Source organism: Centroberyx gerrardi, chromosome 3 (assembly GCF_048128805.1).
Source record: "Centroberyx gerrardi isolate f3 chromosome 3, fCenGer3.hap1.cur.20231027, whole genome shotgun sequence".
NCBI lineage: Eukaryota > Metazoa > Chordata > Actinopteri > Beryciformes > Berycidae > Centroberyx > Centroberyx gerrardi.
Window position 1 is genome coordinate 25,937,012 of NC_135999.1, and position 12,211 is coordinate 25,949,222.

A 12,211-nucleotide genomic window follows, 5' to 3' on the forward strand; every position below is an offset into this window, starting at 1 on the left:
CACCCAGACTTTTGTTACTGATTTTATGAATACTTTTGAATCTTTTAACCTCACTCAAGCAGTACAAGAACCCACACATTCTAAGGGCCACACCCTCGACTTAGTACTGTGCAGTGGTCTCAGCCCTGACAACATTGAAACAAAGGATATCTGTGTGTCCGATCACAAAGCGGTTTTATTCAGTGTGGTTTTATCCCAACTTCCTATTAATCACATTACAACTGTCCGCTGCCGTGTTTCTAACTCTATGTCTGCTAGCAAGTTTTCTGAGCTTTTTAATGCTGCTGCTTTGCCTTTAACTGCCTTTGATCCAGATTTTAACACAGAGGAGCTGGTCTTCCTTTTTAATGACACCTGTCTGACTGTCCTGGACTCTGTCGCCCCATTAAAAGACAAAAAGTCAAATAAAACATCGCAGCCCTGGCTAAATGAATCCACCCAGGAATTAAAGAGAAACTGTAGGAGACAGGAACGGAAACGGAAGAAGAGTGGTTTACACGTATTTTATGAGATCTGGAAAGATGCAATGCACAATTATCAAAAGGCAGTTAAAGAAGCAAGAACAACCTTCTTCTCCAACCTGATTACAGCAAACCATTTTAACCCCAGAATTTTATTCAAGGTAATAAACTCCGTCATCACCCCCCCCCCCCTGTCATTTTACCAATGCCTTGCCAGAGATGTGTGAGGAATTTTTAATTTTTTTTAAGAATAAAGTTGAAAATATAAGACAGCAAATTACTCCCCCTGACCGAGTTATACATGCCAATAGGGACATCAATAGTTATTTTAGCAATTTTGAACCTATGTCACTGTCATTTTTATCTGAAACTATATCCCACATGAAATCTACCACGTGCAGCCTTGATATTATCCCCACCAAATTTCTTAAAGAGGTTATTGACACAGTTGGGCCCAGTATTTTATCAATTATTAATAGCTCGTTGGAGAAAGGCATTTTTCTTTCTGTTTTTAAACATGCTGTGGTCCAACCTTTTTTAAAGAAACCTAACCTTGATCCCTCTGTTCTTAACAACTTTAGGCCCATTTCTAAACTTCCATTTTTATCAAAGGTTTTAGAGAAAATGGTATCAAAAGCTTTTAGCTTTTATGTGTCATAATAACATCTTAATTTCAGTCTGGTTTTAGAGCTTTACATAGTACAGAAACTGCCCTCCTCAAGGTAACCAATGACCTCCTTTAGAAGCTGACGGGGGAAAGTGCAATTTTAATTCTTTTAGACCTAAGTGCAGCCTTTGACACTGTAGATCACGCCATTTTAATCGACTGCCTGAACACCTGGGTTGGCATCAAGGACACTGCACTTGGTTGGTTTTATTCCTACCTTTTAGAAAGAACCTTCACGGTCACCATAGTTAACTACTCATCTTCTACAACTCACATTACCTGTGGTGTACCGCAAGGTTCTATTTTAGGTCCAATTTTATTCTCAATCTCTATGCTGCCATTTGGCCAAATTATCCAAAGACACAATGTCTCTTTTCATTGCTACGCAGACGACACACAGATATACCTTCCCCTGAGACCTGGTGACCCAAACAGCCTAGCTGCTGTTGTAGATTGCCTCAATGACATCAACTGTTGGATGGCACAGAATTTTCTTCAGCTCAATAACTCAAAATCAGAAATCATATTGTTCAGTCCCACAAATTCTATCAGTCATATTGAGAGTGGCCTTGGTCCTCTTGGTTGCCAGAAACTTGGGAGTACTATTTGACACTGACCTAAACTTCGAACCACAGATTAAAAAAATTGTCCAGTCCTGCTTCCTTCAATTGAGAACCATCTCCAGAATCAAACCAATACTATCACACAGCGACCTGGAAAAAGTAATCCAAGCCCTAATCTTCTCACGACTCGACTACTGTGACTCCCTCCTTTCTGGCATCAACCAAAAGTCACTCTCTCGCCTCCAACTAGTTCAGAACGCAGCAGCTAGGCTTCTTACTGGTTCTAACAGAGGACTTCACATCACCCCAATCCTGGCTTCTCTCCATTGGCTCCCTGTTCGTTTTAGAGTTGATTTTAAGATTTTACTGATCACTTTTAAAGCACGTTTGGGTCTGGCTCCAACCTACATAACAGATATGTTGACCCCATATGAGCCAGTGCGCAGCCTTAGATCCTCAGGCGGGCCCTTCTGGCTGTTCCAAAGTCTAGACTTAAAACTAAAGGTGACCGTGCTTTTTCCATCAGGGCCCCTCGGCTTTGGAACGACTTGCCTGAGGAAATAAGGCTAGCAGAATCAGTGACTTCTTTTAAATCACTTCTTAAAAGCCATTTTTATAGACTTGCTTTTATGTGATGTCGTCTTTTTATCATCTTTTTATCATCTTTCTATTGTCTTTCTATTGTCTTTTTACGACTTTTATCTTAACTCTGTCTTAATTCTATCTTACTTTTATTCTACTTTACTGTTTATCTTGGTTTTCATCCTACGATCCCTGTTTATTATTGTTTTATTGCTTTTTAAATTCATAATTTGAGTATTCTGCTTTTATTTTGTCTGTCAAAGCACTTTGTAAACTCTGTTTTTAAAGGTGCTATATAAAATAAAGTTATTATTTAGTGGCTTATTCAGAGTTAATCAGCAACGATTCATTAAGTAAGTGGTCATAATGCGTATTATTATATATTCACAGATATCTAGGAACTAATCATTAGATACTGGTTCAATAGCATGGTATCTGACAGTCTGTTCTTAAGTAACTTATCATTATCTATTGTACTTGATTCAGAGTTATTCAGGAACTACTAGCAGTTTGTTCCTGATTTGTTCCTTACTTGTTCCTTGGTAACTACTCAGGATTTGTGTACCGTATTGTAAAGTGCAACACGTCTTACACACTTAGGAGGTCACATAATTGGTTGCCTGCATTTTAAAAGGCAGTTAGACTATTTATACATCCTTTAACAAATCCTAAACACTACACTTAGCATGTGCTTTGTATGCCCCCCATCAAGTCCTCCTCCTAAGGTTTTCATCTTAATAATTATCGAGATAATATCAAATATTGAGATACTTTTGGCCAAGATAATCGTACTCTGAAACTTTCATATGGCGCAGGCCTCGTTCCACGGTCATCATTATTATCCTCTGGCTCTTGTGCCACCAGCCGCAAGCTTGAAACATATGGGTAAGTTTGCCACACATGGCCTTTTTTATTTAATTTCGTTTTTTTTTTTTTAAATCCACGCGCTACTTCTCCCCATTTCCTCTTTTTATTCTCCACTTTGTTTATATCTGACATCAAATTGATTATATAACGAGGAAGGAGTTGAAAGAACCTGTCACTGAACGCATCATCATGTTAAGTGATGAGACAGCATTCAAGAAATGAATTCGGCTGCACAGTCAGCTTGGTACAAATAATAAAAGGAGGAGAGCAGTTTGAGCTTCAGATTATCGGCTGTTGTCTTTCGGGCCCTTAGTAGGCCTACATTTCACACCTAATGTCAAACAGGAATGTCTCTAGTCTCCTCTGCTTAATTACTGTGGTAAAGCCCCACCCACTGCTCCCCACCCAAAATACCAAAAAGACCGCTTAATACATTTTCTGAATTTTTGTTTAGTAGTTGTGACTGGTGTTAGGATGAACTGGGTTTAATTTAGCAGAAAAATTCCAGTTACGTTTTTTTTTTGGTCTATGGATTTTGAGTCCCAACCCCAGTACTTTGTCTATGTATATATGTGTGTTTGTGTGTGTGTATGTCTGTGTGTATAAAAGGGCTGAACAGGTGGACGCTTAAAACCCTCGCCCCTCATGACAAAGAAAGTCCAAAGTCGACAAAAGCGTTAAACTTTATGTATGACATGTCTCTCTCTCACTCTGACACCCCACCCCCCCGCCCTGCCCCCCCTCTGGCCTTATGCCCTCCCTCTGTCATTTAGGGTAAAAGCAGTGCATTGACCGCAGTGACAGTCAGTGTGACCACACTTAAGTGACGTGTCAAGACTGTGGTGTGGTCAGCTCTTAACACGCTAATAATCTTCAGAAGGAAGATAGGATGGAAGCAAAGAAGGGAAGAAAGGTTGCAGCGGTCATGGAGGATGGAGGAACTGATTCATGTGGGAAGGAGATGAAAAGGTGCAAACTTTTTAATCATTTCATAGACATAACATAACATTTTGTCCAGAAAAGCAGACTGTTACAGACTAGACCATAACTCTCAGATATGTGGTCATTTCACTTAGAATTTACTAAAAGTACTCCAACAGTCCGAAAAGTCTGCTTTTCTGATCAAAAGATGGATGTGAAGTAGCCTTATATTGATTAGGACTACTTGAGTTTCAGGTTGGCTCAGACAAATGAACTTAAAGTAAACACAATTAATTTAATGTGATTAACTGTGACTTTTGCCACTGATTGCAGGGTATGTCAGTTGGTCAGTTGAGTTGTCTGATTTGGGTAATAACAGCTGGTATTGTAATTTCCATGGAGAATTTAAATGTTGAGATGAACATGATGAAATAGACAAATCTTCTCCAATCATAAAGTAATAATAAAGTAGAGCATGTTTTTATAAACTGTTGCACCAATGACAATGCAACAAAACTCAGATGCGTCTTTTACGCAAAGAAACTATGCACACCACGTGTTCTGTTTTTAATTAGAAAGACATTTAGATGCTGGATAACGGCTGGATGTGTATTTAAAGCCAAGCCTCCGCCTCTATCCACCCAGATCACAGAAAACAAGGATTAATGAAATGAAATGATCAGTCGGCTGTCTGGTCTACCGGCTGGTAATGAAGTCTGTGCGCATTTGGAGAGCTGACTGTCGTATAGCTTAGACACGTGAGGACGGGGTCGTCTGTGGATAACCTGTAATGGATAGCTTACCTGCACCACACCCAGTCCCATCACTAATTCATCTGCAGCCACAACGTCATTGACTTTTCTTGTTCTCTGCGGCTGTCAGGTGTCCGACTCATAACTTTTCACATCACCTCCTCCCACTGCGACCTACCCACAGGGAGTAACTCCGGCCTGTAAATCTGTGAAGACCATGAACCGTAGACTGTTTTCTATCTTATGCAATGTGACCTTAGTCTAACATTTCATTTATTGTTCATAGTTAATGATTAATCACCAATTAATTAATTAAGCATTAACTCTGCTGGCAAGTTGCAATCCAATAAACCTATGGTTCACTATACCGCCAGTATGTCCATCTCTTGTTGACAGCATGTTTGAGTTGTTTAATTTTGTAGCAACAATGGTAAGAATGACAGAAGCTTTCTATGCAGCCTGGACAGCTCAGTGCTACTGTAACCTACCTCAAAAGGGCCTTGCTTTTCTAGAAATTCCAGTTCAATTGAGCCAATTATTCAAAGTAGTCTATCCTGTTCTTTCTTATCACCACAACACACAGTGCTGGTCAGTCTAGTTACTTTGATGGTTGGCCAAACAGACTATGTACTACTCAAAGCCAACCTCTGTTACCATTCTCCCTTTCCACACTGAACCCACCAGCCTGATGGGACTATGTCCTTGTGAGGGGTTTAAGTCAGATTTGTTTCAGATTAAAGTTTGATCAACTGTGTTTACTGAAGTCCATGTGGCTTACAGTGACCAGACCCTTTAAATACCATGAAAAACCCACCGTATTTTACACTAGGACCAAACTCAAACTAGGATGTTGTCGGGGGCCGACAGCAAGGGTATATCCCCAAAATTCCCCAATCCTCAGGGCCCCATTAAGTCAAATGTATTAAAAAGCCATTCAATAATCACACAATAAGACTCCAGGGTTAATCTTCCCAATTATATTGGTTGTATGTCCCAACTATTTTTATTTCGCCAAATAATACAATTTTTCCTTCTGGGCTAATCTAAAGTTAATTATGTTATTATTACTCCTAAACACTGCACAATTAATGGATATAATCCTCTAGGGATTGTCTCCCCAATAATAAAGGGTATGTACCATAACTATTTTTTAACACTCAATAATAAATTGCTGTACTGGGTTCATGCCAGTACAGCAGCCAGAGCTGAAACGTGGAAGTTTGCATTAAGATTACTGTCAGTTTTGTCATATTAGGCTGTTGAGCCATCAGGCCCCAAGCTATCAAGTTCTGATACTGAAGAATTTAACAGCAAGTTAAAAGGTGTCAATATCCAACTTCGTATTGGCTTTGCTGTGTTTAACTGTACACTCAAAATGCTGCTGTTGGGCAAAATCTGGTCGGATCTGTATGGAAATGCATGTTCCACAGAGGTTGGAACATGATTACCAAGTTTCATAGCGATTGGGTGAAATTCTGTTTCACTAATTTCCCACTTTCACTAATGACGACCAAACTTCAGATTTTGACTAGGCCATGGTCCATGTGCACCGAATTTCGTGCAATTTCATTAATTGGATTAGGAGATACAGTTTTCTGGCCTTTGTGGTACCCCCTATTGGTCAATATTTGAATGGCTTTGCACACATGTTCATTCATTATGTGTGAACATGTTGTCCAAGTTTCATGATGATCGGACCATCTATCATAAAGTTATAACAATTTAGCTTACAGGCCACACCTCCTTCACAACTCTAAGAGTTAATATCATCAAAACTACAGTAGATATCAACCATCTATAAACAAAATTTAAAGAGCGTAGGACCATAGATGCTACTGACCGATTTTGTCAATCGGTCAAGCGGTGTAGGAGGAGATGTTAAAAATGTGTTTTTCAGATAATTCAAAATATCTAAAAAAAATTCCAGGCGAACCTTGAGGGTCCTTTTGGCAAATTTGTAGAGTATGGTTGGGTGGACATGTGTACCAAGTTTCATGTAAATCGGACAAACGGTGTGGGAGATACAGCCCTTTAAACCTTTTAGTTTTTGACCTTTAATTATAGCGCCACCATCAGGACGTTGGGGGTTATATTTCTTGTGGATCTAATTGAAGCCATACTAGACCATGGTGCAAAGTTTCATGGCTCTAGCATTTACCATCTTGCGGGAAATTGAGCCCAAACAGAAAAACAATAATAATAGAAAAAAGTAACAGTACAAAAATTAATTGATTAATTTATTAATAATAATCACAGAAAGTGCAAACTTCATACAAATCTCCATAATTGTCTGAACAATTCTCTTGACAAATTTCAATACAATATAATACACCATTGGTGAGATATGGGTCCAAATAGCATCGCGATTAATTTAATCAGTTAATTAATAATAGTTATTATAATCATAAACATATCAAAATCAATAGAGTTCTTCCTCTAGGGGTCATCAATGTCCATACCAAATTTGAAAAGATTCTTATAAAAACTGTTCAAGTTATCGCGTTCACACGAAGGATCTGCGGCGGACGCGGCGGCGGGTGGGGTGACTCCATAATATCCCAGAAACTCATTTCGAGGATATAATGACAGTAAATGTTAGAAGCAGACTGAAACAGCTTTTTATAGCTCAGTGTAAACACATAGGTTTGGACTAATAATGAACTAAGGACCATCTGGGATAAGCAAGAAGCTTGGCATTTATACTCACCAGGCAGTTGCTCTCAACAAGAAGTGTTCTCAGTCAAATTTTCAGGTTAAATCAAGATTACATTGAAATTAAAATTTATAGATTCATTGAATTAGTTATGTTTGCACTATCTCCAATTTGAATAAATGGGTCATTCCTAGATTGTGGAGGCATTTCAGTCCCCAGGACAAATCCTGTTAGGTTTGGTCTTAAATGCAAAGAAATGCAAATTCCAAATAGATTTTCATATATGTTTAGACCAGATTTATCATACAAATGATTAACAATTTTTTATGCACTTTGAGCACTTTGCTTGCAGTGGTGGGAGGGTGACTGAGTCAAGTGTTGTGTGCTTGCTGTAGTGGAGCATTGTTCTCACACTTCTATTTATTAATCTTCTTCTGCTCAAATTTTATCCTCTAACTATTTCTGCATACTTTAACCTAAAGACTCCAGAGAATCAAGAGACTCTTTTTTTACTTTTTACTACTACTACTACTACTACTACTACTACTACTACTACTACTGCTATTACTACTACTAGTACAACTACTACTGCTACTACTACTAGTACAGCTACTACTGGTACTACAATTACTACTACTACTACTGCTACAACTACTGCTACTATTACTACAGCTACTGCTGTAACTAACATTACTACTAGGCTACTGCTACTACTACTGCTAATGCTAGTACTTCTACCTCTGCTAGTGCTGTTACTACTACAACTGTAACTGCAAGTACTACTGCTACCAATTCTACTACAACTATACTACTACTACTACTACTAATACTACTACTACTACTACTACTGCTACTACTACTACTACTACTACTGCTATACTGCTCACACACCAGAGACACATGCAGCTCTCCACCTCTCCCTCTGTTAATAACTTGAAGAGTTGTTAAAAAACAATTCATTGTCTTTGTTTTACTTCAGTATTCATGCTGATTGTAAAATGTATTCTTTTACACTACTGATATTATCTGGCAAATGAAATGTTCTCATGATTTGCAGATAAGAGCAGGGTAAGAAAATACCTTACATCAAAGAAATGGGCAGTTTTTGGTGTTTTGTCCATCTTGGGAATGCTGTCCACCCTGTTATACTTACATCCACCCTGTTATGTTGGTATTTTAATTTGATTTATTTTAATTTGATATTGTCAAATATCAGGCATAGCTGTGTGTTTTACTCAATATCCACTATTTTAGAATAAATTAAATAATAAATGACCTGGTTAAAGTAAGGGACACAAGATCTCCAAGAAAAGGTAATTCTAAAAGTACATATACACTGAAAACAATTTCAGACAGATATGTCAGTGTCCTTAACAAGGTGGGCTTATCTCATGGTTCACATGTTAAAAACATACCTATATTTTGTATGCTTGGCTTGACCAATACTTTTTTCAACAAGTCAAAAAATGTCATTCAAGTGATAAAACTTAAAAAGAATGGGAAATCTTTATTTTATAGAAGTTGTGATGGCCAAATGGCACCCCAACCTAGGAATGACCTGAATCATACTCTACAGAAAGGTCTGTCTGATTATCAATGCTACACAATCCTTTCCCATCAGATTTAACTTTGTCTTTCTTTCCAATTTAGTCACGTTGTGCAGATCCCATACCGCCAGAAGACACCTTGGCTTCAATCCAGATTCCAGTTCCTGCTCATGCTTAGTGTAATCATCCTCATCCCCCTCCTCTACTATGCTCAGTCCAGCAAGTCTCTGTCATGGTGGGAGAGCTTTCCTCTAAATGTGCACTATAATAGGATTGCCAATATGATCCACTGGATAAATCAACCCACAATTTACAAACCAACTCCAACCGAGGGAGTGAAAACAACAACCTTGAAAATACCTACTGTCATTCAGTACCACTTAGCCTACCCACGCAACTACCACTTTATCATGGACGACACAGAGGCGTGTAAGACCAAGACCCCTTTCCTGGTTCTGATGGTTCCGGTGGCGCCCGGTGAGGTGGCTGCTCGGGACGCCATCCGGAAGACATGGGGCAACGAGAGCCTGGTTCAGGGTGAGCTGGTCCAGACTCTCTTCCTGCTGGGCCTCCCTGGAGGAGCCGATGCTGAGCAGCAGCAGGAGAAGCTCAAACAGGAGAACCTGCAGCACCACGACCTGATCCAGAGCAACTTCATGGACACTTACCTCAATCTGACCATCAAAACCATGGTGATCATGGACTGGCTGGCCACCCGCTGCCCTACGGCGGCCTATGCTATGAAGATCGACTCAGACATGTTCCTGAACATTGACAATCTGGTGATCATGCTGCAAAAGCCCGGCATCCCCAAGCTGAACTACCTGACGGGGATGATAAAGTGGAACATGGAAGTCATCCGCTCAAACGACTCCAAATGGTACGTTCCAGAAGAACTGTACCCGGATCCCCTTTACCCACCCTACACCCTGGGCATGGGATACCTATTCTCCAATGATCTTGCAGAGAAATTTGTGGAGGAGTCAAAGTTTATCAAGCCTTTTAATATAGAGGACGCCTATATTGGCATGTGCATGAAAAGGCTGGGACTTGCGCCCACCTCTCCTCCAAATCCCTCCCAGTTCAAGGCCTACAACACAGTATACAATCGCTGTGAATTCTCCCAAATCATCACCTACATTCTTGGGTCTGCAGATAAGTTGGTGAAATACTGGACAGACTTGAAGAAGCCTGGTTCACCTTGTTAGCACAAGGATTACTACAGGCGCACTGAGAAAGCATATGAGTGAAAGGGGTCAGACGGCAGGGAATGGGGATGTGAAGTTATTATTAGATTTTCAACTGTATTGGTCGCTGGTGAAAAACTGGAATATAATGGGGTGTTACTGGCTGGTTCCAAAAATATTGAGATGTCACATAACAGAAGACCATTATATAATTAATTCCATCGTCGTTTCAGGAATAAGAAGTAGGATAACCACATGGAGGTTTACATAAATTTCTGACCGACTGTACCATGAAAGACTATGGATTTACTGGAGGAACAGTTTACATTGATTTTGAATGTCATTTTGAATACTTTTTGTTGATTCTTTGTATTCACAAATTCCTCAGGGATACCCAGAAAAAATATTTTATCGAGGGAGAGTTTATTATTCCTAAAATGGTAAAGTAAGGGGCAAATGTGAGAAGTGTAATCACATACTATGATTTAAGTAACAAAGGAAACAGAGCACTAAAAATAACACATACATATTTTTTACAAACAGATTTCCAAGCATCCATGAAAAAACATACAGGACCTAAAAGTTATTTAAACTATCAAACTCCTTATTGCACCACTTTATGTCACATTTTCTTTGATTTTCTTCCAGGACAGTAGAGAGCACATGGTTTATAACTAGGTGTAATCAAATCCAAGAACAGGTTTTATGATGCAGCACAATGTTGTTTCTGGACAAGCCTGGCGGGTCAGCCATTCCTCTAGCCTGCAGCAGGCTTGTTGGTAAAATGCAGTGTCTGCTGCAAAAGTGTAAGCTTTTAAATAACTAACATCATCACTATCAATCAACATGAAACTTTTTATTTTTAAGACAGTATTCAAAAATATTTTTTTGTTAACTTATTAATTGTAGAAAGACTGTTTACAATGATCTGGTCCTCCATGAGAGCTATCAATGGCGAAACAACAATGAAAATAGGGTTCTTGACTGGGGAAATCTTCTTGGCTACAAACGGAGCTAACTGATAAATCAAGCTGACTGCCGAATCCATTCGGAAGAAAGGCTAAAACATAATCTCCTTGAAGAAAAGCTTTCAGAGCTGACTTTTGTTAGTTTTTTAAGGATTTTATGTTGTCCATTTCAGACAAAGCTGATTCCAAAGCTGCTTTGATTAAACTATCCGCATTGTGCCAGACAGATCTTGTGCAGAATGTAGTCACAATGGAGTCACACAAGCCTAGCTGGTTTCACGAGGCTAGGACATAGTTGGACAAACCACATTTTCATGGGGTTAGTTCCTCTTGACAACTGAAAAACATGTTTGACATGTGGAGAATGTAGACTCTAACAGTCACATTAGAATCAATCCAGGTTAATGGCTTCCCAAAGACAACCATTGCAGTATTAGTATCATGTAATCAATTAAACTGCATGATATCCATCATATCAGAGGTGGATAACACTGACTGTTTTTCTTAAAAAAGAAAAACAACAACAACAATATTGGTTTGATGCATCAGCAGACTGATATATCAGTCTAACCCTAATATTAACTTTGTCTTTCTTATTTCCAGTTTTGTCAACTTGTGTTGAACCCATACTGTTACAAAACCTTTGTTTCACTATATATTCAACTTCCTGATCCTCATCCTCTATACTCTATCCAGCAACTCTCTGTCATGGTGGGAGAGCTTTCCTCTACTAACTCAGGATTGTCAATAGGAGCCATGGGATGAATAATACGCCTTCTCCTGTCTGAACCAAAGAGTTTATAAACCAAATCAAACCCATGGAGTGAAAAAGACTACCTTGAACAGCAGAGACAGTGAGGAAATGTACCTGGATCCCCTCTACCATAACTACACGCCGGGCATGGGATACCTATTCTCTAATGATCTTCACCAGAAATTTGTGGAGATCTCAAAGTTTATCAAGCCTTTTAATTTGCGCCTCCAAATCCCTCCCAGTTCACTTGATATAAAATCGCTGTGAATCCTCCCCTGTCATCACCTAC

At 39.2% G+C, this 12,211-nt stretch overlaps 1 protein-coding gene across 1 annotated transcript; it reads left to right on the top strand.

Annotated features, from left to right (window-relative positions):
* Positions 1 to 9,387: 9,387 nt before the first annotated feature.
* On the top strand, positions 9,388 to 10,743 carry LOC139909260 (beta-1,3-galactosyltransferase 2-like). The gene has a single exon (XM_071896276.2). It carries the CDS (start codon positions 9,424 to 9,426, stop codon positions 10,219 to 10,221), a length of 798 nt encoding a protein of 265 aa, XP_071752377.2. The 5' UTR covers positions 9,388 to 9,423; the 3' UTR covers positions 10,222 to 10,743.
* The last annotated feature ends 1,468 nt before the right edge of the window (positions 10,744 to 12,211 follow it).

Coding starts and splice junctions, on each gene's coding strand:
- LOC139909260 (XM_071896276.2), top strand. CDS start 9,424: ATGGACGACACAGAGGCGTGTAAGACCAAGACCCCTTTCCTGGTTCTG.